The following is a 27,483-nucleotide window of genomic DNA, read 5'->3' on the forward strand; positions in this document are numbered from 1 at the left end:
ACGGGAGGCGGGAGGAGAAGCGCGATCCCAGCGTGCACCGCGCGGCGAGAGGCGCTGAGGGGAAGGGGGCGGGAGCGGGCGGAGCGGTTCCATGAGCCCCGGCAGCGGCTCCGGGTCTCGGTGTGCGCTGAGCGGCCGAGAAACAGGGCGGCAAGTGACTCGGGGGACGTGCTGCGGGGCAGCGGAGTGCTCAGGGCCAGGTTGGACGGGGCTTGGAGCAAGCTGCTCTAGTGGAAGGGGTCGCTGCCTGTGGCAGGGGTTGGAACTGGATGAGCTTTAAGGTGCCTTCAACCCAAACCAGGCTGGGATTCTATAATCAGTCGCATTTCTCCAGTATCCCCACGGAGAGCCCTTTCGCAGAGGCCTCAGCCCCAGGCAGCCGTGCGAGCATCCGCATCCCTTGGCTGGCTCCCACAGCCAGCACCAGCCTTCCCAGAGCCAGGTCCCAGCAGCTCCGAGCGGTAGGAAACACACTCGAGCGGCAGGAACGCCGAGTGCCAGGATGCTGCAGCAGCAGCCATGGCAGTTCTGGTGGTTCTTCATGCTCAGGAACGTAGCCAAGACTGCTGTTAAAAATAGCTCCTGCAGCAGCCCCACTGCTAAGTTCAGTGATGGAAAGAAAGAGGAGAAAGCATCAAGCAGTTACAGCCATGCTGAGTCCGGCGAGCTGGACTCGTGTCCTCAATGCCAGTTGTTAGAGGACCAAAACAGGCCAGAGGAAGGATGGATCCTACAAATACTGTACTCAGGCTCCCTTTTAAAATATGGAGGTCCAGAGGGCTGCCCCACTGCAGCAGGCAGTGCACAAAGCCCCAGGCTCTACCATATAGGAGGAGTACTTTAAATAAGGAGTAGAACCACACACTGGTTCCTTGCTTTCAAGTCTGATTTTGCCATACAGGCTCAGCAAAGACTTCAAGTAGTAGCAACAGGCAAATAGTCAAAGGTGACCCAACCATGTTCTAGACATCAGATTCATGTTTCTGCCATCAACTGTTGCGCAGGGCTCTGCATGCTTCTGTGTGTGTCCAAGTGAAAGCAATTCACTAGTTTCATTCTTCAGAATGAGAGACCACAGAACTGAAGCTGGAGGAGAGACTGCTGTAACAGATGTAAAGTCTTCCACCCTGCTTACAGAGGGAACCACAAAACCAGTGCCAGTGTCCAAACTGCAAGAGAAAGAAGCTCCAAGATAGACTTTTAAAAGTGTTTATTGATGGTTATTCGATGGAATGATGGCGCAATAGTGCAAACCACTGTGGAAGTGGGAGAACGCACTCCCTTCCCAGCTTTCACATTTACTTTATTATACAGGAGACATGGAATAAGGATTAAATACAAAATGGGTCAGTATGCTGCATTACTGCACTCCACTGGGCTTTGGGCAGATTAGTGTTCCCTCAGTGCATGTCAGCTCAGAGCTACGTTGAAGAGGGGAGTGGCTGCTAGATCCTGTCCAGCTCAAGTAGCAAGACAGCTGGAACCAGCAATCTTTTCAATTGCACACACATCCTCAGCCTGAAAAGCACCGCACTTCACTCAGCCAGTTTCTGCACTTTCCATTTCATAGAGTGGAAAATACCAGATGTTCACAAGCCACACATAATATTTACTAGTGCATTACAAGTGAGCTTCAAGAGCACTTCTTCAGAAGCAACATTTCAGCTAATACTCGTCTATCCTGTAAACTCAGGTGCCCACTTCCTAATCTTTCTGTGATTTTCTCCCTGGAAGCTTCTAAAACCACTTAGGAGTGAACAGCTAAAACTTCGTATTTCTAATGCTTGAGAGTCAGCATTGGAAGATATTTATCTGCCCAACAATAAACCACCTAGTTTCTCTAAGGAAGTTGCAGTGTTAGATTACAAGTCAAAGAAGATCCTGTCCTCAAATGATGCATTTTGGAAAAGAACAACCCCAACCACACTCAAAAAATTCACCACCACGATTACAAGTCTTGAGGCTGAACTGACCAGCACCCAGTGGTTCCAGCTATCACCCATGCATACTTCTTGCCTTTCCAATCTGTAACAACACCTCTTGAAGAGAATCTAGAACCGCAGCCACGTGGAGACTAATAAAACCATGGGGCAGATCCTGGAGACTTTAGAAACTGCTGGGTGAAGGTGATGTGAATTGGTGTTGTGCCATCTTTGAATGTCATTCTTATTCCAGTCCAACACAGTTTCCTATACATATAAAATGTTAATGTTGTGCCACTCGTCAACAACAAGACATCTCCAATTATCGATCACACTTCAGCATACAGTTGGGACAGGGAATAATACATTACAGAAAGCAAAACCACAAGATTTTAGTTACATAAAACAATATAATTTGTATATAAACTGATAAATACCGTCTCCATGGCTCACTAATTCCAAATACTAGTTATCTGCACATTAGTTGCTAATATCTATGACTAAAAGTAGTTCCAGCTTGTGCTCTCTCAGGGTGGTCAGTTCAATTTTGAGACTTGTCAGCCTGTTCGCTCTGAGGGGGAAAAAAAGATCTCAGCAATGAGATTATGTTCCATGGGAAGATTTCATCCTCTTATCTGCCAGATAATGAATCCTATGATTACAGAAGTCACAGCAAGACCAAGAATCAGGATGCAGATCTTCTTACGGGATTTCTTCTAATAAAAGGAAAAACAAGAAAAGCCATTGACACCAGAAGCAGATGACAAGAGGAAGAAGCAGGTCTACCAGTTAATGATGCTAACTTTGGTGAACTAGAGCACTAGATGCCCATGCTTACTCAAGAGAAGTAACCAGTGTAGTGTGAACACTTTTACATACTCCTTAAACTGCATGATCCTACAGATAAATGCTTTAGTTTTAGGAGCATGTGGTCTAAGAGATGCAGTTAAGTCAGAGTGTGACAAGTTCTGCTCCTCTTAAGGAAAATGCAAGCTTTACTGCACGTTGGCTACAAAAAGAGAACGTGACATCACCTACCACTTTTCATCCTAATAGACAAGACTACAGCTTCAAGGAAAGCCAAACATCTTCAGTAGTTTTCTCATATAATCTTCTCTTGGTCACTTGGGTTTGGTGTAGAAATAGTATTGCATTTCTACAGTTTGAATCACAGAATCACAGAGTGGTTTGGGTTGTCTGGTGTGCTGCAAACCTCTTTATGTGTCTTGCTATGCCTGTTCTATTACTGCTTAACTATACACTGACAATACTGCAAGCCTACAGAATTTACCTGATAATAGGCAGCTCTCTGTAACTGCTCACTGGCTCTTTCCACATGGACTTCTGCACTTTCCACATTTGCCTCTATGCTATCTATGGAAAAATAAAAAACTCAATATAAAACACTTCAGAGCTTCAGCGTTTAAAAAAAATAAATCAGAAATGCAATCCTTTTTACACAAAATACTGGAAAATTTAATCTATGTAGGCAAAACATGTAATTGAACTAAGAAGAGACTTCCCATTACCCAAACACACTTACCAATCATATCTCCTTGGTCATGAATCATCATGGCTAAATCCTTAAATATCTGATTGACATCCAAAATGTCTGCCTGAAGATAACAGTTTAACAAGTTACAACAAACACTGGTTCCAATGTTTCTAAGCCTCATTCTTAGTACATCTTCAAAGCGTCAGAACAGACGCCATCATTCACTGAGGTGACTTGATGCTGCTATCTGTGGAAGCTGGAATTAACACAGGAGCCTACAATACTCCTGCCACTGCGTATTTGTTTCATCCCACTAGCAATTAGCACAGTATGGAATTGAGATGAACATTGTACCATGAGTTGCTCCTACCATCTGAAGGACCACCAGTCAGCACCGAAGGAAAATATACCTATTCTCCTTTCTACAGGAGCAGGGACACTGATCTTGGCATCAATCCTCTCTACAAGGAACTCTGTTCCTCCACCTTCAGATCTCCTCAGGCCATCCCATTAGTTAGCACTGCACGACCTCTTTGGCTAATCTCCCAATACTGTTAACTATGCAGGATCTACTGGTCACCTCTAATTGCCTGATTGCTGTTTCTCTTTCTTTAATGAGTTCAAGGTCCTGTTCAGTTATTGCCACATCTTCTTCCTGAGACTGCATTTGATTCCAATCTTCACCACTGGAAAGAGATGGAAAGAAATTACAACCCTTTCTCTGTATATAGGGACTTCCACCCTCCCTTTGTAAGTAAAGCAGCAGCGAGTTGAAACTTGAAAGGTTTCCTACAGAACAACCCCCAGGTTCCTGGTCCTGCAACTGTACAGACAGCACTCATTTGTGACAACATTTGCAGAGGGATGGGACATGTAAGCTAGGTCTCCTGCTGAAGGATTTACAGACAGGGCCAGCAGATTTCATCCCAGTTTTCTCAAACACACATACAGTAGAAATTGGCACAGTGATCACAGAAGCTTCTGGAGTGTCCCAAGTTCTCTTTACCACACTGTAGAGTTGATACATTTTACAAACTTAGCTATCTACTATGGCAGACACTGTTATTGTCTGAAAGGTGACTATTTTCCTCAGGGCAATAATCACACAATCTACATTTAAGGAGGATAAAATCCTGTTGTGTGCAGTTAATTTTGTACACTGTGTATTACAAGTGCTGTAATAACTGCATTCCAAATCTTTCTGCTTTGCATTCAGTTAGCAGAGCCTGGCCCAAGTTACACTGACATATCTTGCATCAAAACTTTAGTCATTTGTATAGTTAAAAGTATAACATCAAGAGGACAAGAAGTTGTTACCTATCAAATGAAACGAGCTGTTCTTCTCTGAACCGCTCATCTGCCTGGAAGAGATAAAGGAGTTGTGAGTCTCACAAACAACAAAGACCCCTCGTAAAAATCAACAGGAGTATCTTGAAAACAAAGGCATAAACTGTCCAGAGAGTTCTCCAGGAATGCCACTGTCCCTTTAGCTTCCAGATTTAAGTTAGTTAAGATCAGACGTAGACTCATCTTTTCATTTAGTTTTTAAATTCGGATTATCTCTGCGAATCAGAGGCAATCGCACAATCGGAAGCAGCGAGTCCCTTTACTCAGATGTTGTTTGCCATGTCCTTTCTCAACCTGTAGCAAAAGATTTAGAGCATAATCCAAAGGGTGAATGTGCCCCCTGGTAGAAATTCAGAATGCACACCTCACAAAGCCCCAAGGCAAGGGGAGAGAAATGCTTTCACTGGCCTTTTTATTATGACTTCGCAGTAGCTACATGGATTTGTGAATACATAACAGGGAGGTTTGAACATACACTGGAGATAGTAATGAGACAGAAGCTATAAGAAAATAAAGAAACATAGTGTGAGACTTAAGGTGTAATTTAAGGTGTGGAAAATTTCCAACTGAATTTCAAATGTTATAATCTAGGGCTGACGTCAGGCAAAAAGGAAGCCTGCAATACTTTGCTATTAACTATACTGTGACTGTGCATCTCATCCTCCACAACATTTGCAACTACCAGGATTCCTTCCCTCCTCTACTAACGCTGACAAGGGGTACATTGAAATGAGTGCCTACTTACATCTTAAATGACAAAACTGATGCACTGAGGCCTCAACTGCACTTGGCAATGTGTCTGCAGACAGCTATGAAGTTGGTACAAGAGGGTTAAGTACAAGATCTCTCAGAAGACTTCACTTTATCAGTACAGAATTCCTACAAATACTTACAGAGATGCGGGAGCCAGCTCTTGCCCTTGCTACAGTCTCTTTTTCCTTCTCTGACACTCGCCTCTGGACTGCCTGGAAGTTATTTAAGGCCGCGGAGAAGTCATTCATTAAACGTTCTTTCTGAAGTCTCTGTTGGCGCTAAAGAATTGACACAAAAAGAAGTGTTCAGATACTCCCATTCATGATAATGGAACTGTCAGACTGAATAAAACACCATCATCATAACAACAACAAATGCTGGCACTCAAAGTGTCTTTTGGTTCCAGCATTCTGGGGCACTGGAGAGAACAAAAAGCCCACCATATTTTAACTGGTTGTGCCAAATGCTCTGTGCCTTACCTAGTGCAGAATAGTTCGGTGTAATAAGGTTCTCTGCTTTCAACCTAGTTTGAAGTCTGAAGCAGAGGTCTTCTACACCATTACTTTTACTCAGACGACATCCCAGTAATCTACCACATTTAATTACATACCTTTTGGATACCTACAATGCCTTTACCCCCCATTCCTCTACTTAGCCAGCCTGGTAGTACTTAACTTTCTCTTGCCCTGGTAAGACATCCCCCCTAACTCTCTTACAAATATAGGAAGCCCCATACTTCCAGGATTAATGACAACACCATGACCACAGTTTCATAAGCCATCTCTTCCAGCCATGCCACACTACAAGCCTGCTGTCATTTGATCAGAGAACATCCTTAGTCCCAATAACCATTTCAGTTTAGCTGTTCTCCAAATACATTACTTGCAGTACCCTGTTTCATCCTTATTTTACAGTATCAACTTACTCAGCCTCTATAGGACGTCTCCTTTGAGTGTTGTGACATCCCAGTTAAGGGAAACCAGAAGTTGTGAAAAAGCTTGTCCCAAAGGACACTCTATACTCTGGTCAGTTCTTATTTTTCCATTAGAGACATTCCCAACAGATGTCTCAAATTGCAGCTTTCCAGTATTGGAATCCTTCAACGAGTTTGTATCAACTCAACAGCAATTTCAAGGAAATAAATGTTTTCAATTATTTATTTTTCCTATTCTAAGCCACTACAGCAGCCTCAGAATACACTGCAGCTTCCATCTGAGCTGTCTGGAAGCAACAGCCCTTCTACCAGAGGAGATCCTCAGCATGTTGATGCCAGCTCCTGCAGATTTTGACTGGACTGCTCCCACAGGCTTCATTAGGCTTCAAAAGTCACTGCTGCATTCAGTGGTATGCACGTGATGGGAATTTATTCACCAGGGGGAGATTAACTGAAAAATAACTGCTGAACAAACAGGCAAACCATAGCCATGCTTACAACTGGCATATAAACCTTTAAATACAGACTAAGACAACATCTGCTGACCCATATCCACAGATCATCCCAGAACAGTATCACAAAGCATGGCAGTGACTTAAAACAGCAGGAAAATGCCAACAGTAGAAGACTGTCCCTTCTCTTTCCCATAGGCAGGGGGAACTCAAAGGACTATTTGGCAAGAGATAAAGTCATAATCAATGCCTTGATGTATCTTCCTGTATTCAAATATGAGCAAAGTGAGTCAGCTTCTCCCCCAAAATGAATCACATGCAGGGGAAGGCTTTTTGGCATGATCACATTTCACACTCACATGCAGTTTGCAAGGAGTTCTTATCCTAAAACGATGCTCACATCACCAGGCACCTTGTGACAGGTTTATTTTTCAGATATGTAGTCAGAAAGACATGCTCAGCTCTTCCCAAACACTTAGGCTTCTTATTCTCATGTGAGTAAGTTTTATACCTATTTGCCACTGGGAAATACTTTTTTTCCCAGTGTCATATAAGCAGCTGGGATGTACCCAGTTTAATTGTTTCCCTACTTCAGCACCATTCTTCATCAGAAAAGGTGGCTGCCTCTTCAGCTGTGCCAATTCAAGCTTTGTGAGGCTGTGGTCTAAGCTAGTTTCCTGAAATGAGTGATTTAAAAGTCGATCCAGCCAAATTCTGTGTGCTGACCTGTTCAGAAGCAGACAGAGGAAGTGGTAGAGACCCCAACTCCTTTAGGTATTCATTGGTCTCTTTGGCAAGGCGGTTTGCAGAATGCTGTAGCTGTTGTCTGAAACAGAAGTTCAAAAGCAGTTACACAAGCTTCTGCCTAAAAAGCAGTCTCTGAGCATTTCAATTTCCAGAATAAAGACTAAGTAGGGGTCCTGAGATCACACATCTTTATGGTGGGGTTTTTTTGTCATCCTAATGGATGAGAGATGTACTTTTAGCTTTTACCATCAACTTGACTCTGGACTATGTTTATAAAAAGATTCAAAGTTCTGTGCTAACTGGTGTAATTCAGTAGTTTTAAAAAAGATACTTTTCTCCAATGGCATAAAAGAGAGAAATTCAAGGGAGAGAAAACTTTATTCAGTGAACATAAGCAGTCTTTCAGAGTGAATTCCTTGTGGTACAGTTGGCAACTAACTGTTCACCTGACAACCACCATTGGTTCATGGACATTTCATAGAAGTACAGACTGGGATACTAAATTCTTACATTTATGTGCAAATTGGTGGTCAGAGAAGAATGCTCCAGCTTCTGCCTTGAGAAATGCAAGGCTTTCCCTTGAGCCTTTATGTTTTCCAACAATTCCAATAGCTGCAATTCACAGACATTGTTGCACAGGATCTGGTGCAGCTGCACCTTCCTTTGTACCACATTAGAGAGAGACACTAGTGCCACTGATGTACAAGGTGATGTCTTGACATTACCTTCAAAGATGCAGTTTATTAGAAACAGTGCTTCACAGAGAACAGAACCACACTTTGCAGCCATATGCATAAAAGCCAATACTGCAAACCAGAAGACACAAAATACTAAACCAAAACCCAATCTTTTAGCATTCAATAGACACAAGATGCTTGGATGAAAGTCACCTGTTACAGCCCAATAAACACACAAATCACAGTATTCAGGCTGCATTATTGTGCAAGTTGACCTGCAGTATGTGAGTAAATAAACCAACCACCCCTGCATTTTTGTATGCAATTTGTATGGCAGCTGATGCTCTGTGGAGTGCAACCACTCTCACCCAGAAGAGGGCCTTTTTGACAGCAAAATTGCATGTTTAGTCACTAGTGATTAGTTCTTCAATCTGATTCAATTCAGACTGGGTCAACCAAGCAGCTCAAGCAAACGAATTCTTTTCTCTCCTAACTGGGCTGATCTCATCCTTCAAATGCAGCATATGAACTTCTCCAAAAATCAGCTGTTATAAAGGATGGGGAAGTTGCATATTCCAAGATTGGAGGTACAGTCACATGAAGAGATAATGGAAGAACTTTCAAGTTTCCTTTTTTGACTCCAGAAATTATTCTTCTCATCACTTGCTATTTATGCCTTACAAAATTGAGAAGATGCACAGACATACAGTCTCCCTGTTCAGTTTCTGTATGAGTCAGTCTGGACTATGCCTGTTTAATGTCTCCTCTATTGTCCCCCCACTGACATATTCTTCTTCTGAAAGCACATGTGGCATTTTGGCTGCCATATAAGATTGCTAAACTTTGTAGTGCCTAAATCCATGTGTACTACTGCTACTTTTTCAACTATTATGGGTCTGCCGTTTTTCTTTGTTGCTCTTATGTGAGGACCAAGTACCTAGTATGGCATTAATTTAATCTAAATCGCAAGCAAAGGTACTATGGCTAGTCCTCAAGAGTACAGCTAATGCATGGCTGATGGACTACTACCCTTTTAAAATAAGCTACACCATTTCTAACCATTGTTATCCACCAGTCTTGAATGGCTTCTCCAGAGTCCTGAAGAAATGCCTTAATTCATCTAGTAAACTACTTAATGCATCTAGTCACGTTTGTTTTGTAGGACTTGATTAAACCTATCAAATAAAGCATCTCCCCAAAGCAAGTAACCCAGTGCCTCTAAGAATACAGACAGAAATGGAAGAGAACCTATACAAATGTTAGCTTATTTAATACTTACAAGTTCTCCTGAAGCTTGCTGGAATCCTGCTTGGTTCCCAACTGGCTCATCAAATTCCTTATTTGCGCAGCTGAAGATAAAGAGATCATATGATGAGTTAGTAAGACAAGTTCTAGTGTATTTTATTGCTTCTTTAATGTATTCTTCTAGCTTTCCCTATAGGGCTTCTCTCAATATTTGACTTAACTCACACTGGTAAGACAGCGCTTACGTTCTTTGCTTTAAATGCAGAGTGTATTTTAAACACCCCCATTTAGACATGATCCCGACTAACAGACTAACTTTCAGATAAGAAAGTGATAGCGAGCCATAAATCCCCTGAAGACAAGTCTGTGGGGCTAAAACCTTGTGCATTCATCTTCCTATCAGTTAAACTATATCTGAATCTGTCTACTCATAATAGCCCAAACCTTCCACAACACAGGCACAAACAATCTTTCAAGAACAGCAGATAGCACTGATGCACTTCATGGTCAGTTTGCGTCAATCTGACATCATGTGGTAGCGAGAAGAGCTATTCCAGCCCTCTTTCTCCCCTACCTCCTGTTTTTCTACTGTTTTCCTTGTGTAGGCACTAGTCATCACGCAAACACACAATGAACCACATCAAACCATTGCGTACCTGAAAAGCAAGTACCAAGTTCTCTCCTCATTCCCTTCTCCATAGAAGATTACTTTTTTTTGACAGCTTAACAAACTGATCCGCTCTCTTCTGTCACTGCATGATGTTTAGCATTACTAAGGATGCTGGGCACAGCACTTGTGACAGCAGTACAAGGTTCCATGGGCGCAAATCGATCATGAAATCATGCTACCCCATCAGCACAGAGAGAGGCAAAGCTGAGGAGGTGCAGCTTATCATAGAAAAGGCAGCCGAACTGAGTTGAAATACCCCATGAGTTTAGTAACTCAGTGATATCATACCGGTGTAATTCCTGTTTTCAGCCTGGAGTAAGCCACTGCAGTTGGCTAAAGGTGTTGCTGAAGAAAATCACACTGGTACAACAACCACTTTTAAAGTGATGTCCGATGGCTTGTAACAGTGGCAGCTCAGGAAGGCTACAATGTGGCTTAAGCAGTAAATAAGCAAGAATTCCAGCTTTGCACCCAGTGAGAGGTTCTCACTGAGAATTCTAGACTTCTGCTAGCTCATACAATGAGGGGTTGTTTAGCAACTCCTTATACACTGAGCTGAGGATGCCTTCTAGCAGCAAGACCACAGCTCTGTCACCCACAGCAGGGTCAGAATAGTTCATGCATCCATTTAACTTGACTCAGGCACACAGACCATGCTCTGTGTACAGGTATCACTTTGCACATGGCATTTGCACTACAATGTCAAGATACTCAGAGATGTATTTTTTCCTCCACTGGGGGAGATGCTTGTGTGAGTTCCATTTCCATGCCAGGCATTGGGCTTTTTGCCCTGGTCTAAGCCAGGTCCAGCAGTTCACTGTGTTTAGTCTATCTCAGCCAACAGCAGTGCATGAATTGCTGAGCAAAGTGTCTAGGAGACCAAAGAATGGGGCTGGAGCTCTTCACCTTTATTCTTTGGACAGCTGGTATACGCATCAATGGAGGCTTCCCCCTCAGTGAACAGCTTTCAGTCTCCAAACCCTTTCAGTTTTAGACTCTAAAGCCTTCCACATACTGACTATTCTACACTTAAGATCACTTAAAGCATTTCAACCTCTGCTCTAGGTGCTCAGTTCATGCAACCGTCTTGCAAGCAACAGTTTTGCCTGCTCAGGTTGCCTGTGTGTTTTGTGTGAAATGCTAACTCTACAGAGTTTCCCAAAAGGAGTGCCCATTGTTTGCTTCCTGTTTTCCTGACAGAGAATGAAAGGAGAAGTGAGGACAGGCTTAAGGCTTCAGTATCTCCTCCTAGGCTTGAATGGAAAGCTTTTATAAAACATGTAATAAAGTAAATTACTGTAACATTAAGTCAAATGTGCTGTGTGTTCCCACCCACCCCGATAAAAGCTGAATGGCCATTTGTTCTGTCTGAGGCAGGCAGAGCACTGAGATACGACAGCTGCTGGTCATGAGACACTGGAAACCTGTCCTATGAGAAAGACAAGCTGAAGCACTTAGAAGGGGATCGTGGAAGTCCCATGGAAGGGAAAATCCCCAGACTGCCAGTGGTATCTGATGGACTCAATGATCAGCCATGCCTGTACCAAGAGGAAATGACCATGACTGAGCAAAAGAAAAGCAGTTTCAGCAACATTAATAGCACTGTATAATCGAATTGGAGGAGTCCACTTTCAGAAGAACCAACATCTTCAACTGACCTCACCCCTAAAACACACGGGTACTTGGACAGTTACTGCCTTTTTTAGCAAAGCCAGTATCTTCAGGAAGGGATTATGTCAAACACTCGTTTAGAGGTGACTAATTTAGCAAGCAATATTTCAGCAATCAGTAGTAGGATTTTAACCATGAGCTTATAATAGCCAGAACTTTCTCTAACGACAACCAGATGACCAAGAAACTGCAGCACCATTTACTGCACCACAGTCTGCTCAGCAGAATGCTTCCCTGCAGGATTTAACCTGCCAGAGGGGAAACTGAGATGAGCTCTTAGGCAGAAGCTCTTCCCTGTGAGGGTGCTGAGGCGCTGGCCCAGGGTGCCCAGAGAAGCTGTGGCTGCCCCATCCCTGGCAGTGTTCAAGGCCAGGTTGGACACAAGGGCTTGGAGCAACCTGCTCCAGTGGAAGGTGTCCCTGAGTTGGCACTGGATGAGCTTTAAGGTCCCTTCCAACCCAATACAGGCTGGGCTCATAGAATATGCACACTGTCAACACAGTTAACAGGCACTGAACACCAGTTCCATCAGCCTTCAGAGGCCTCTGCACCAGCAGCTTCTCCCCGACACCCCGCACAAGGCAGGTGACAACCTTTGCCTCCCTGCTTCTACCCCAGCACCTCACACCTCGCTGACGGCTCCTACAGGCCGAGGGAGCGGCCGGGCTCTCCCAGGCTGACGGCGGGTTCCAACTCCGTCCCACGGAGGAAGGGCGCAGCTCAGCACCACTGACACCGACACCGGGAGCGCAAAACGCGAATCCCCCGGGGCCGGCGGACACTGATTACAGCGCACGGAGGACGCGGCTCCACTCCCTGCCGGCTCCCCCACCCCCGGGAGGCCCCTGCTCTTCAGGCCCCCCCGCGGCTCCCCCCCGGCACTCACTGTACTGCGCGATGCGCTGCACGTTGCCGCTGCATGTCTGGATGATGCTGCCGAAGTCCCGCGGCGGGGCGGCCGCCCCGGGCCGGGCGGTGTCGAGCGGGCCGAGCGACATGGCCGGGAACAAGCGGCACCGGGCCCGGCTCTCAACGCCCCGCGCAGGCGCCACCGCCGCATATCCGTGAGGCGCGGCCGCCGGCGCCTGCGCGCTGCAGCGGGGCGAGCCCGCGGGCTGCCATGGCAACGGGGCACCGGGGCACAGCCGCGGCCCGTGCTCCTGCTGCGGCACCGGGGGCTGGCCCGAGTCACCCGCCACGGAAAGCCAAGGTCACAGCCCCCGGTTTATGGGTGCAGAGCGGCGCAGGGCAGCGGATGTGCTGGGCCTCGTGGGGTGAATCCTGCTGAAGCGCCGCTGGGATGCAGGGAACGCTCCCGGCTTTCAAAAAGACCCAGAATTTGTAATTAGTCCGTTAAATTTCGTAATGTAAACGGCGCTGGGACTGGAGCTGTGCAGCGTCTGTGTCAGTGACATGGGCAGCGGGATTGATGCGGAGGGGAGATGGAGATTGGACATTAGGAAGAAGTTCTTCCCAACTGGAACGGAGGGGAGGTGAAAAGGTTTGCCTGAGCCGGCACAGGACGTCTGTGGCACAGCTCGAAGCAGACCTGGTGCCATCTAACTTCTGATTTAGGCTAAATAAAGCCATTCCCTGACAATAGGTGCACGTGTTTGGTGCTGTGCCACTGTAATGGCCGGGCCATGTCCTGTCCCTGGCACGTCCAGCTTCTTGGATCCAGGACACAGAAAGCATCTGCAGGCACCTGCAGGACCTGGTGAGCGGTTTGGGGTGGGAGATCCCCAGCACAAGACATCCTGATGCGGGAGCAGGACCTGGAGCAGGGCTGGTGGACCAGGACAGGCTCTGCTCCAGTGGAAGCGTGGAGAGGGGATGGGAGGGACTCATGGGGCACAAAAGGAGTTTGCAGAAGGAGTTAAAGCAGCAGAAATAGCTTTGGGAGAGAGCCCGGTGACCCTGGCGCGCTCCCACCGCGTTCTGCTTCACAAGGCCTGGGCTGTCCATCTCGCCCGGTGCCACCGGGGGGCAGCAGCGCCCCGCGGGAGCTCCCTGTGCCCGTGGGGGTCTGCCCTTGGGGGCCCCTGCGTGTCCCTCGGGGCTGGCGGAGGCTGGGGACCCTTCCTGGCCGCCTGGCTCCATTGGGGTACCACGGCTGGATTGCGGTGCCTGGGCCACCATTGATGGCCCCTGAGTGACCAGCCCCCACTGTCCCGCCTCCCCTGGGACAGCCACGCTGGGACAGGCAGGAAAGGCTTCTTACTCCATGTCCCTGCAGTGGATACCACAGCCAAGTTCAAACCCCAGCTCTCTGCAGCGCTTTTCCTCCCCTCCACCCTACAGATGCTCCCCTGCCTGCACCCAGCAGCCTCCTGCCGTGCTCCGAATGCCTGAGCTGGCTGCACGCACGGCGGCAGATGCAGGGTTTTGCATACTGAGGCGTTAAGGAGGGCTTTTTTCAGCTCTGAAAGCTGTTTATTCTTTACAGCGCACGGACACCAGAACGGAAAGTGCCTTTTCCTGAAGCCGGCTATTTATATCAGGCTGCTGTGCTGAGCCTGCCCTTGCAAGGGGGCAGGGAGGGATCCTGCAGCTTTTCTTTCGCTGCCTCGAATTCACCTCGAGCTCCTTCAGACGGGAGCGGATAGAGCAGATCGTGCTGATCATCTCCTGGGGGCAGCTTTCCATGACTCTTTGGAGTTACCAAACGCCACTGAGGGTCTAATTCAGCTCGGAACGCTTTGGCTGTGCAGTCAGTGCTGTTCACAGCCCTGCTTCCTTGCAAAGGCGCTGCAGGAGAAATCAGTCCCTTGTGGCAGTCGTGTTTGTAATGTATGAAGCAGCTGTGCTTGTCCAGAGGGGGTGACGCTTGTGGTGTGCAGGCAGAAATCAGCAGGTTTAGTCCCATCTTTCCAAACTGCTCAACAGTTCAGCAATCCCTACGTGCACATACTGGAGGTGGGATTTGGAACGGGGTCATCTTAAGGTCCCTTCCAACCCAAACCATTTTAGGATCTGATTCTATGTTTTGGCTGCTCCAAGATGTCTAAAATGCAGTCTCCAAACTTTAGCTAGCTCTCCTTCCCTGGCAAAGGAGAGAAATAAGCACCTTCAAATCTCATCTCCATGAGATGCCTTTCTTAGGATTTTAGCCAATTTAATTGCTGAGGGATGCTGGCATCTCTGCCTCGTCTTGCCCCAGCAGGCCTGTAGCTCTGTGGGCAGTGCTGAGCTCCTCTTCCTTCAGGGACAATGGGATCCTCTTTTGAACCCCGCCGGAACCCCAGGGAAGCTAGGACTAGGTTGAATTATTAAAAGCACAGCTCCTTCCCTGACCCCGCTGTGTCCCTTTGCAAGCAAGGTTTGCTCTTGGCACTGCTCACAATGCAGCACCGCAGCCTTACCCAGATTTTCCCAGCGATGGGGTGGCTTTTGGTTGTGGCTCTTAGTAGCCCAGCACAGAAGTCCATGTGCAATACAAAGCAATACACAGGGGTCTGACCCAAACTGAAAGAATGAAATAAAACCTCCCTGTCCCCTTTGGATGTTTGGTGCTGCTGGAGAAAGGTAGAGGTATGCAGAGGGTTTCCTTATATCCAACCTGAACTTCCTTTGTTTCAGTCTGAACCCATCACCCCTTGTCCTATCGCTGCAATCCCTGATGAAGAGTCCCTCTCCAGCATTATTGAAGTGTCAGTAAGTTGAGGATTCTGCTACCATCCAGCAGCACTACAAGCTGGGAGAGGATGGAGCAGACTATGCAGCTCTCCATCCATGAAGAGAGAGCCAGATATCAGTGTGGCTCCACACACCAAGCACAGTTGTACTAGTGAGGATGGACACGTGGGTCAGAGCCAAGGATGGGAGAAGGTCAGAAAAGCATTGAACTGAGGTCCCTTCACCCCTGTGGCATTCCAGTGGTCACGAGCAGCTCACGCACTCTTGTAGCAGGCTGAACTTGCAGAATTCCCTGAAAACGTGAACTCGGTGGCATTTCTGGCAGATCTGGGAAGGAAACAATCTTGCATCCGGAGGCTGCAGGATGCAGCACAGCCGCCTGCACACTGAGTGTGCTGCTGAGCTTCACATACAACCGGGCAGCAGGAGCTGGCTGCCTTGTCAAAGCTTTTCTCAACTCACTACAGTGCCCTGCAATCAACTGTCATTTGTAGGTACAGTTGAAACAGGAAAAGCAGGACTTGGTCCATACCTTGGTGGAGCAATTATGAAGCAACCTAACGGCAGAGTGTAACCAGCATCTGAAAACCAGGAGTGTTGTAATGTGCCATAAATGATGCCCCAGAAGAGACCCTCAGCTTTTAAGTGTCCAGAGGAATTCCAGTCTCTGAAGATTTATAGAATCATAGAATAGTTAGGGTTGGAAAGGACCTTAAGATCCTTAAGAAATCCTTAAGAAATTCTTAAGATCCTTAAGAAATATGATTTCCACGTTTGCTTGGCCTAGGCCCTGAGCAGCTGCCCTACCTTTGAGTGCAGTCCTGCCTGAAGCAGACTGAGTGGCCTCCAGAGGTCCCTTCCAGCCTCAATCTTTCTGTGGTTTTGTGATGAATGTTGGAAATACAGAACAACCAGATCTAACTATAGCATTGGAGAAACCCATGACACATCTACGGCTTAAACCAGTGCTGTTCCCTCTCCCATCCCGTAAAACTAGAGAGAAGGCAGAAGCAAGTGCTCAAAACAATCTACAGCACAAAGTGATCCTTGAATGGGGAGAGACTCAGGACGGAACATCACTGGGGCTATAAAATGGAGAAGGTGACCAAGAAACAATTGGGACACCCAACACAGTGAGTGGGTGGTGGGTTTAAAATGAAGAGGAGCTAACAGAGCTTAAGCTTCTTATGAAGAGCTTGGTTACATCTTCACAGCTGCCCTGTGGATTTCATTGGCAGAAGGTGTTGCTGAAGCTAAACATACCTATGAATTAACAAGTGATTGCAGGTATAGGGTGGGTAGGTCCACAGCAGGGTATTTAACATGGTAAAGACATAACTTGAGGCTCAGAACTCCTTGGACCACTCCTTTCTGAAAGCGGTGAAGGAGCATCCTGAGGACCATCAATCCTCCCTGACAACCCAGTCCCAGAGGGCAGGTAGGGCTAGATGGGCTTTTGCCTTGTCTTTCCCTGGCAGTTCTCACTTGATGTTAATCCCTTTGGCTGCAATGGGCAGCGAGAGTGGGGGACATGCTCATGGATCACCCCTAGGCTGGTCACACCACAGATTCCTGGCATGCAGAGCACTGCTTCTACCTGTGGCTGACAGCAGTGCCTAGGGCAGAGGATGCTGGCACATGTGCCATGGTCCTTCCCAGGTTCAGTCACTCTCCATCATTGATCTGTGGCTCAAAGACTTCCTGGATCAAAGACTTCCTGACTCAGAAACAGGATCTTTTCATTAGGGTGGATTTTTTCCCCATGTCTTTTGTCTATCTGCTCTTTGAGGCCACGTGTCTCAGCACCTACCACATCCTGTGGCAAAAGAGGTGTCCTGGGTCAGACCAAAAGACCTGACAGACACTATCACATCCTGCCCCCAACGCTGTTCTTAGTAGGTGCCTTTAGCAGAACACAATCACAAGGCAAACATACATGATAATGCATGCTTGGCCAGCCTTCCAGCCCTTAACTCTGTTGCTCCTGAAGCCTCCTAAGACAGACACAATCTTTATGTGTTTACAGACTCTTCATACTGCCCACATGTTAGCAGATCCTTCACCAGCTCTCTGCACTGGGCTTTCATCTTTGCTGCTTTGAATCACTGAGCGCTATCAGCAAACTTCATTTTGAGAGCACACATGGTCAAAGACAGGGATGAAGAGCAATGCATTGTCTTTCTGTACTTTCACACTCCCATCCTCCCAGAGGCTGCTCCAAGATCTGGTTTGCACAAGGATAGCCACAAAATCCACTTGGAGTATAGCAGAGGATCCAGCTCAGGTGAGGAAACAGCATGGCTCTGCCCAGCTATCCCCAGGCAGCGGGGTTGGAGAACTTCCCTTCTATCCCAAGAAGGGTATCTCAGAGGAGAGGTGCTTCCCAGCAGCTGTCTGTAAAGGCAGACTCTCCAGTGAGGAGACATAAGTGGACATAAGTAAGGAGTTCACTTGTGTCCTCAAAGCTCCCAAACTGCTCTGCAGCACCTGTCAAGATACCAGTGCTTTGGAGCATCACCCTGCTGCCCTCCTGCCTGTTGCTGGATGAAGAGGTCAGAGTGAGCTAGATGGGAAAAGCAGAGCTCAACAGGCCAGCAGCAGAAATCAGAAGTGGTTTTGGCCTAGGAAATCATAGAGGCTGACCACGATTAACAGTGTCTTTAGAGGAAATGAAGAGGTAACACCCCTCAGTCACTTCACACCTCTGGATCCACACCAGCTCCCTTGCTGTAACTTCGATCAACAGCCCCTTTCCCAGCGCACTGCAGCACTGGGACATGCTGCTTTGTTCTGGGGTTCAGCTACTTATACTATGAAGAATAAATCCAGTTGCCAACTCCTTGCTCCTTACCCACAATCTGCTGACCAAGCCCTCTGCTATTCTGCAGGTGCACAGAGACAGGAAAGCTCTTCTAGGTCTCAATCAGCCTATCGCCATAGGGCTCACATCCCCAGCAAGGCTCTCCCACCTGCAACATAAGCCCTGCCATTGACTTTTTGACCAGCTTGCACAGGCATCACCACCAAAAGAGCAGGACTTTAACAATTGCTCTTGAGTAGGGCAAAGAACAAGGCCAGGGACACAGACAGGCAACCGAAAGTGTGGTCTAAGTGATCCAGCCACTCCAATACCAGCATCCACACCCCCATTTCTGCAAGGCAGGAGAAGGACAAGTGAACTCTGCAGATGGACTGGCTGGGAACCTGAAAAAGAACAAGCTAAGCTCTGGAAGAGTACAGCAAAGGATGCCCTGCTTTTAGAGCCTTGTGGTATAGAAAACTGCAGCAGCGAGCTCCTGGCAGAGCTGCACTTGGTGTGGAAGGAGCACAAGGACCACCCCTCATTTGAGCACCCTGGGTCAGGCTGCACCAGAGCAGCATCTTCCCTCTAGGATCTTGCCCTGAGTACAGAGGAGCAGCACCTCATCCTCCCGGCCGCACCGTGAGGGCTGGAAATACAACCCCGGCAGCTCGGGTGCGGGCTCAGCCCCGGGGACATCACCACACGAACGCACAGCGCAGACGGGTCAGCTTTTATTTGCAAACCGGGCTGTACAATCGCGCTGGGTTGAGGGGCGGCTGCCAGAGGAGCTGACAGCGGCAGGGGGCAGCAGCAACCCGGAGTTAACAGGAGCCTGGAAACAAGAGACCGCGGAGGAAACAAAACCCCACCGGCTTCTTTCCATTGAACCTCTCCTGAGTGCGGGAATGAGAAAGGGAGTCATCTTTATCACGGTCAGAAAGGTGTTGGGTTCTCAGTCCTATGCGTCCAGCACAAAGCTCTCGGGGGGAAGTGACTTCCTGCCAGAGCAGCTTGAAAACTATCCCAGGCTTTGCTTGCTTGCTTTTGGAAGCCAGCATCTTAAAGCTGCAGTACTCTCCATGCATCCTTCCCAGCAGTCCCAAAGCCAAATAACAAAAGGAGCCCTTCGCAAATAAATAATCATAGGGAAAAAAATAAATAAGATTAGAACTGGAATATACAGCTTCGTGGTCTTTATTTGGTTTCAGAGGTGGAAAAAAAGTGGAGCTAGACTGCAGCTTTAAGCCTTTATGCCTGAATCAACCTCAAACACTTGGTATATTTTACAGTTGATTGGCTGTACAGGTCAGAGAGCTGAAGTTCCAGAGATGAACATTTAGGCACGTATGCACACCCTTCTCCAAGGCATCCTTTATTCTGCTCAGCCAGTCAGAGAAAAGCCTGCTGCAGGGGAAGTGCCCCCTTTCCGAGCTGGACACACGGGACTGAAGACCTAGTTACTGTCACAGTAAAAAGTCCCAACAAATATCTAACCCCACCCTTGTCTGCAAGGGGAAACTGGTTCGAACCACGCACCGGGGAGACAATCCTCTCTCAGGGGATCCTTTAACTTCACTGGCACCACAGAATCCTTGAGCAAATCCAGCTCCCGGCAGGGCTGCCCATCGCTGCCTGCGCCCAAAGCAGAGGTGTGGAAAGTCGCAAGTCCATTATTTCTACTTAAGCCAGAAATCCTGTCAATGGCATTTGGAGGCAGCTCTACAGCAAGAGCTCTCGATCGGCTCTGTTTGGGGTGCATTCTCCCTCCCCAGGAACTCCCACACAGGAAAACCACACAGAAGGGAAAAAAAAAAAAAGCAATCCAATGCAAGCCAGTGTCCGATGATTGTCTCTTTGGGGAGGTCAGGAATCCAGGGCAGGGCAAGGCAGGGGAAGGGAGGAGGATGGCAGGTGGAGAAGGAAGTTAGAAACAAACTCAAAACCACCAAGACACAAGGAGGAGCTCAAAGCCCCTCAACAGCTGATGGCACTGGGTTGCTGTTTGCTAACAAAGTCTGAAATGAAGTCGAACTCGTTCTGTCCCAAGAATAGCTCTGGCAGCTCCTGAATCCGGTCCAACCCCAGTTCCAGGACAAGGGATGTCAAGACCTCCTCATCTATGAGATCAGTGTCCATAACGTTCAAGGTCAGCGCTGGTGACGGCATGTGCTGCATGCCTGGGTGCTGGTTTGACCCCACTCTGTACTGCTGGGCACCAGCTCCCATGGGCCCATTGCTCATACCCAGGGGGTGACCCTGGTACTGGGTGTTGAGTTTTTGTAGGTGCATGCTGGCCATCAGCTGCTGGGTGCCCACCGGCCCCATGTATTGCTGCTGCTGCTGGCTGGGGCCGTTGAACATCATCGCACTCTGCATCTGGTGATGGCTCATCTGTCCGTTGAGGTTGGGTCTTGGCCTCATCGCACCATCCATGGTGGCCCCTCCATAGGGCATCATCTGACCGGCGGCAGGCAGCGTCCTCAGCACGTGCTGCCCATGCTGCGGAGGTCCCTGCAGCCCGCTCACCCCCATGCGGTAACTCTGCAGCCCGCTGCCACCGTGGCTCATGGACATCATCATGTGCTCAGCCATGGCTCCAGGCCCCTGCAAGGCGACACACGGCTCAGGGCAAGGCTCCGGCGGACACCACCGCGTCCCGCTCCCGTCCGAGCCGGCTCCGAACGAGGATCGCGCAGAACGCCCCACCGCCGCCCCGGGGGGAAGGCGCCGCTCCGCACCCTCCCCGGGAGCCGCTGCTGTCTTCTGCCTGCCCGCGGACAAAGCCCAGCGCGGCCCCGCACCGCCCCGAGGAGCCGGGCTGTGCCCGCTCGGGTACGCACCGATCCGGGGCTCCGGCGGGCAGCAACTCCTGCGGCAGCAGCGAAGCTCAGGCTGGAACTCTGCTCCGCTCGCTCTATGCGCGGCCTCGGGCGCCGGCACTTATAGAGCAGCGGCAGGGGCGGGCCCGGCCCCCCGCCAGCCATTGGAGAGCGGCTGCCCAGCCCCGACGGGGCGGTTCGATGGCTCCGCTGCGGCTCGGGGGCTGCTGCCGGGCTCTCAGAGCCGTGCTCACAGCCCGCTCTGTTGTCCCAACAGAGCCCATCTTGAGGGGGCCCGGCTGCCTCCAGCACGAAGGGCTCCAGAGCACGAGTCTGAGGGTGTTCAGTCTGCAGAGGGCTCAGGGGGTCGTTGTTGCTGTCTACAACCGCCCGAAAGGATGGAGCCAGGAGGTGGTCTCTGCTCCCAAGGAACAAATGACAGGACAAGAGGAAATGGCCTCAAGCTACTCCAGGGGAGATTTAGACTGGAGATTATGAGCAATTCCTTCCCCTGAGGGTGCTCAGGCATTGGAACAGGCTGCCCAGGGCAGTGCTGGAGTCACCGTCGCTGCAAGTGTTCACACACTGTGTAATCGAGGCCCTCAGTGCCATGGGTTAGTGGTGGCCTTGGCAGTGCTGGGGAAGGGTTGGACTGCATGATCTTAAAGGTTTTTTCCAACATAGGTGATTCTATGATGTTGGCAAATTCCCACTATCAGAGCACTGGGTTCAGGTGCTCCCCCTGGCATCTGAGGTGCAGACACCTCGGGCAGGCTGGGGAGGAAAGCATCAGACAGCATCCAGTGCCCCTGGCCCAGCACGCCCTATTTCCCACTGATACCCTGCTGAGAGTGAGCATCCCCCCAAGTCCAAACTCTGCTCCTGAACAGGGTGCCATGGTCCAGCCATGCTGCCTGGTGTCACCATGCCCACAGATGATGAGTGCACCGTCCTGCTTTTCCATATCAGCATCAACAAGGGCAAGGGACATGGAGGTGGCTGGAACAAGGGACGGTGTCCCCAGCGTGGATCCCTCAGTGTGGTGGGGGCACCACAATTCCTCTAGGGATACTCAGCTGCAGGAAACTTGGGTCATCCCTGTTCACTACCCCACTTCTGTGCCTTGGGGTAAAGATTGGGCCTGGGGTGCCTGGGATGAGTTTCAGGTGTTGTGGAGCCTCAGCTGATGAAGCTGTTGGTTAATTGTTTAATGGAATTACATCATGATTGGGTTTTGACTCCAGAGATTTTGACAAATGTGTTTTCTAGTGCTAATAAACACCCGCTCCCATAGACCTGCCTGAGAGTTCACATGCAGATGCACACCCAGGTGAGAAACAAGCACAAGGGGAGTGTCTGCCCTCATCTTTGCAGGTGCATCCAGCCATAAAAACCTCTCCCACTTGGAGGTGTGGTGTGTAGAGCAGGTCCTGGGCAGGAATTCTTGGACAGGAGTAGCAGGTAGGAAGGGGCATTGCAGTAGAGGGAAGCATCCACAGATCCACAGCCCCCCTGTTTGCCACCTTCCTATGCTCTCTGTCATGAGGACTGTTCTTGAAGCAGCGACGTCTTACTTTACAGGGACCAGCATAGACTTTGGTGCCTTTCATTCTGCCCAGCTAAAGACTAGTCCTGGTAGCATCTCTATCACTGGTCTTTTTGGCCCAGAACAAGCCGTGGTTCCTTGTGCTGAGGTCTCAAGCATGAAGGACTCAAGCCACTGCATTTGTACTTACAAGGCACGGTGAGTGACTCGAGCTGCAGGCCCTCCTCCATGTCCCCACGTGCTGCCATCTGTCACCAGCCCTGGACAGACTGGCCTTTCTGGGGAAGCAGATAAACTGTCTGGGTATCAGCCCCAGCCCTGGGGCTGTCAGTTGGTCACCACACAAACCACCTCCAGCAGTGTGTCATTCACGGCTTCCTGACGTGGGACAACCCAATCTGGCTGTGCAGGTGTCATCAGCCCCGAGTTATCCAGGGTGGATTACCCAGGCTGGGAATTAATCACACTGCTGCTCCAGTGGCACCGGTTTGGCTTTGCATGACTGGGGATCTGGAATCACCTCCTCTGTGCGTGTGTCCAGGTTAAGGCATCCATGTGGGTGGGCATTAGCTCAGGAATCTGACTCCCAGCGTGTTGCAGACCTTCCCTTTTCCCTCTTAGGAGGGTGCTTGCAGCCTGATGCACAGTGATGCTGTGTCACCTCTCCTTTTATTTATGTAAGATGTTCCCTCCTTGTATTTGACCCCTGATCATCATGCACAGCTCCAGTGATGTTACTGTGATAACATCAGGTCCCCAAAGCTCCCAGAGAGGTGGCGCGGGCAGAGATGTGGACGTTTGATCTCGCAATGCTTTGCTTATGTCAGAACTGGTTCTTGCTAATTCCAGTTGCTGATCTACAGCCCAAGATCTCAGTTTTGAGGGGAGGAAAGCAAAAAAGACCATTTGTATGAAAAGCTTTGCAGGATGTAGGATGTGCTGATGAATGGAGAGCGGGTAGAGGGTTTCTGGGGGGATTTCCTCTGCCCAAGCAGCTCTCACTATGCATTTCAGTGTACAACCCACCCACTGCTGTGGGATGGGACTTATCTTTGCACAGAGATTGCAGAATGATTGGAGTAATAATGTGAGCTTTGTGTTTGGAAGGATCTGAGGAACCCTATGATCCAAAGAGTACTGGGTGCCCAGCTATGTCAATGCTTGGCCCTGCAGGGCTCCTGCAAGTTTCAAAGCAGGTACGAGTGCCTGGCGTTGCTGTATCTGGGTCTGGCCATGGATAGGTGCAGGGCAGCAGTGTGTATAAATCACCTTCACACCAGTTTAAGCTCCTTGGAGCTCTCGGCTGTATCACAGAGGATTCCTGAAGTATTGTTTTTCCAGCACTAGGTGAGCTGCTCCTCCTGCATGCTGTTGGCTTTGCAGCAATGGATGAAGATCTTTGGGAAGATCTTGGGCTGGAGGAGTCCAGATGTGAATCACTAAAGGCATTTTGCTCCATCAAGGGTGGAGAATGTCAAGGGCACACAGCGAACAGGAGGATCAGCTATAAAACATCAAAGCAGTCATAACATGGCAGCAGCCATCTCCCATCTGCCTTTTCTCCATAAACCTTGTGTCCTCACTTCATCTGCCCCTTATCATGTGAAGATGGTACCTACATGATGGTAAATGTAGTAGTGGTAAATGCTCTATCCCTTGACCCCGGCAGTGATCAAGGTGAGTTTTGGACAGAGCCTTGGGTGCCATGGTCTAGTGTGAGGTGTCCCTGCCCATGGCAGGGGGTTGGAACTGCGGGATCTTAAGGTCCTTTCCAACTGAAACCATTCTGTGATTCTACATTTTGGGTATGTGAAGAAGGAAGGTGGCAGTGGGGAGCGTTTGCAGCTCACTCCCTCTGCAGAGGCCATAGTGCTGTGAACACTGACCCAGGAGCAAATTCCAATGGAGTTTCTCTGGTTTGTCTTTAAATAAACCCATCAACAAGCCAAGATGTAGAAGTTAAATTAAATATTAAGCTTCTTGTCACCGTGTATAACTCTGTCTGACCGGAGTCTCTGGGTTGTTCTGAGATGATAGAACCAATGAATCCCAGCCTGGTTTGGCTTGAAGGGACCTTAAAGCTCATCCAGTTCCAACCCCCTGCCACGGGCAGGGACACCTCCCACTGTGTTTGCCATTAACCTGTGTGACTCAGGAGCAGAGGAAGGGCAGGCTGTGCCTCTGCTCAGCTCGCTGGGAGCTGCCAAGGCGCGTGTGTCTTGCGTGCGAGCTCGCTGCACACGTGCCCAGGGATGCATGGCTCCCTGTGTGCACCTATAGCGACTCACCTGCCTGGACCACTGCACAGTGCAAAGGTGATGGAGACCAGAGCAGGGCATGGAGGGGTTTGGTGCTTCCTCCCAAGTGGCAGCCAGGCCAGCAGTGGACCCCAGTGCTAGTGTGTTCTAACCACTGAGCTGGCTTGCCCAGCTTGTAAACAACTTCTTCTAATGGCCTTTTTCCTCCTCTGTGCTAATCGTGCTCTGTGGGGGCAGATAACATCACTGGAATTTTTCCAGTGTCCTTTGCAAGCGCCTCCTGCTTTGGACTTTGGCTGAGACACAAGCTTCCTCAATTGCTTTCTCTTGTTTGCTTTCCCTCTGCCTCGCACCCCTTGTGCTGCCTGCTCCCTGCTCCGCACTGTGCTGTGTTCTCCATCTCTGGGATGCAGACGAGCCTGGCACAGCCGTGTGCCCCTCAGGATGTCCTTGTGGGGCTGGGGAGGAGTGACCCTGAGGTCTGGCCTCTCCTCGCTGATGCGGGCAGAGCTGATGTGGGACCTGGCAAGGTCCTGCTCAGAATCCTGGCTCTTTGCCCCACAGCTTTGCCTTGTGCCAGTGCAGCCGCTCTGGGCTCAGACCTGTGCCATGGCAGGCGTTGGCTGCACTTTGACCTCAAAGGGCTAAAAGGCTTCTAGTCCTGAGGCAGATCCAACCCCAGTTCAGCCGGGTTGGCTTCTGACCTCAAGCCACACACAGCCTGTCCCCACTCTGCCCACACATCCCCCTTATCACCCCGCAGGGACCTCCCGTGTGGGCTCTGGCCACAGAAAGCCAGCCCTGCTTTGGAGTGAGCAGTACCCAGCCATGGATGTGCTGCCTGAGCCTGGCCCCGAGGGTGCTGCTCCGGGCAGCAGGGGCAGGCAGCTGCCAGACCGGTTTGCCTGCACGGCCTCTGACGTGGTGCAGGGCCACGCACGTCACCAGCTCCTGCCTCTGCCGCACGTGTCCCCTGTGCTGTCACCCTCCCCAGCACAGCACGGCCAGGGAAACCAGGGCACTGACCCTGTCCTACTGGCCACAGGCTGGGCCAGCAGCATGCAGGGGCCACTGGTGCTCCCTTGGGGTTTCCTTCCTTTCCACCTTGGAGTTTTCCAGGTTTCCATATGGTGTCTGTGATCCGCAGGCTGTGAACCAGCACACCAAGCTGGCTCTAGTGTCAAAGGGATGGTCCACATGCAACATCACAGAATCACAGCATCACAGAACGGTTTGGGTTGGAAGGGACCTTAAAGCCCATCAAGCTCCAACCCCTGCCACGGGCAGGGACCCCTTCCACTGGAGCAGCTTGCTCCAAGCCCCTGTGTCCAACCTGGCCTTGAACACTGCCAGGGATGGGGCAGCCACAGCTTCTCTGGGCACCCTGTGCCAGCGCCTCACCATCCTCATAGCCCCTCGTATCAGAGGGCTCTGTTCTCGCACTGTCCCTTCAATCCCATGACCATCCCGCACAGGTTCCCTGCGTGTCCTTTTCCCTGTTAAAGACAAGCAAAGGAGTAATCTCTGATGTGAGCAACCCACAGGTCTGCTTTAGGTTAAGAAGCTGCTTTGCCTGAGGCTTGGCTCCCATTGCTGCCCGGGCATATCTTTCGGTCCATGTGGCCTCTCTGGATGTCCTGGTCATTGTAGTCTCCTTCAGGCTGTATCTGAAGCACGAAAGGACAGAAGCGTGCTGTGGTTTCTTTGGCAAGGAGCCTATTGAGTCAGGCATCATGCGTTAAGGCTACCTCTTCCTGGATCTCTGTCTGATGCCCCATGTCTCTGCCAGATCCTCCCACGGAGGCATCCCATGCATGGCAGTGGGATTGGTGGAGATGGGCAGCAGTGGGGCTTTCCCACCTGAGTGACTGCTCCTGGAAGGCACAGCAAGGAGTCAGAGAGCTTTTAGGTCATTTCTTCTTATCTCTTGGTGCCTGCATTGCTGCTGGCTTGAGGCAGATTAGCTGGTGGCGGTTCCTCTGCTCTGCTCAAGTTGCCTCATGCAACTCTCATGTATTGGGAAGTGTGGAGTAGTCAGGGCCATGGTGAGGATTCTTCAGGGAGGGGGGGCTGTAGTGTGGGGTTTCTTTCGTTATCATCAGAAATAGCTGTTGCTGTTAATCTGCCTTCTCTTTCCTTCATGTTATGCAACCTCCTTTGCACATGGCAGTGGTTGTTTTCCCTGGGTCGATGGAGCAACGATGCTCTGCCTGGTATTTCCAGACCCTCATGGCTATGACGGTGCTTCTCCAACCTCATTCCTGCCCAAGTGCTTTTCCATTTCCTAACCAGTCTGAGTGTTGAGCAGCAGCCACGGCAGCCCTGGGAAGCGGTGAGCTCGCAGTGGGCTGTGTGCCTGGTGGCTCCGGTTTGCGTGGCCAGGGGAGGAATGGGGTGGATGACTCAGGGCAACTGAAAGTTCAGTCCTGGGATTGCTCCTGGGATCCAGGTCGCTGGGACCTGTTCCTCAGGTTCCTATTTTTGTTATTCATCAGCTCAGTATTCCTG

At 49.7% G+C, this 27,483-nt stretch overlaps 2 protein-coding genes across 2 annotated transcripts; both read right to left on the reverse strand.

Annotated features, from left to right (window-relative positions):
- Positions 1-1,224: 1,224 nt before the first annotated feature.
- On the reverse strand, positions 1,225-12,934 carry STX12 (syntaxin 12). Its single transcript, XM_080632469.1, has 9 exons — positions 12,800-12,934; positions 9,607-9,676; positions 7,630-7,729; positions 5,658-5,795; positions 4,735-4,778; positions 3,998-4,103; positions 3,466-3,538; positions 3,214-3,296; positions 1,225-2,638 (listed from the first exon to the last, which is right to left on the reverse strand). The coding sequence occupies exons 1-9, from the start codon at positions 12,909-12,911 to the stop codon at positions 2,546-2,548; spliced, it is 819 nt and encodes a 272-aa protein (XP_080488595.1). The 5' UTR covers positions 12,912-12,934; the 3' UTR covers positions 1,225-2,545.
- Positions 12,935-19,102: 6,168 nt separating this feature from the next.
- On the reverse strand, positions 19,103-21,238 carry LOC308228873 (cbp/p300-interacting transactivator 3). The gene is made up of 2 exons (XM_080632480.1): positions 21,193-21,238; positions 19,103-20,956 (listed from the first exon to the last, which is right to left on the reverse strand). The coding sequence occupies exon 2, from the start codon at positions 20,942-20,944 to the stop codon at positions 20,327-20,329; it is 618 nt and encodes a 205-aa protein (XP_080488606.1). The 5' UTR covers positions 20,945-20,956; positions 21,193-21,238; the 3' UTR covers positions 19,103-20,326.
- Positions 21,239-27,483: the final 6,245 nt, after the last annotated feature.

The sequence above is a fragment of the Psittacula echo genome (assembly GCF_963264785.1).
Source record: "Psittacula echo genome assembly, chromosome: 21".
NCBI classification, from domain to species: domain Eukaryota; kingdom Metazoa; phylum Chordata; class Aves; order Psittaciformes; family Psittacidae; genus Psittacula; species Psittacula echo.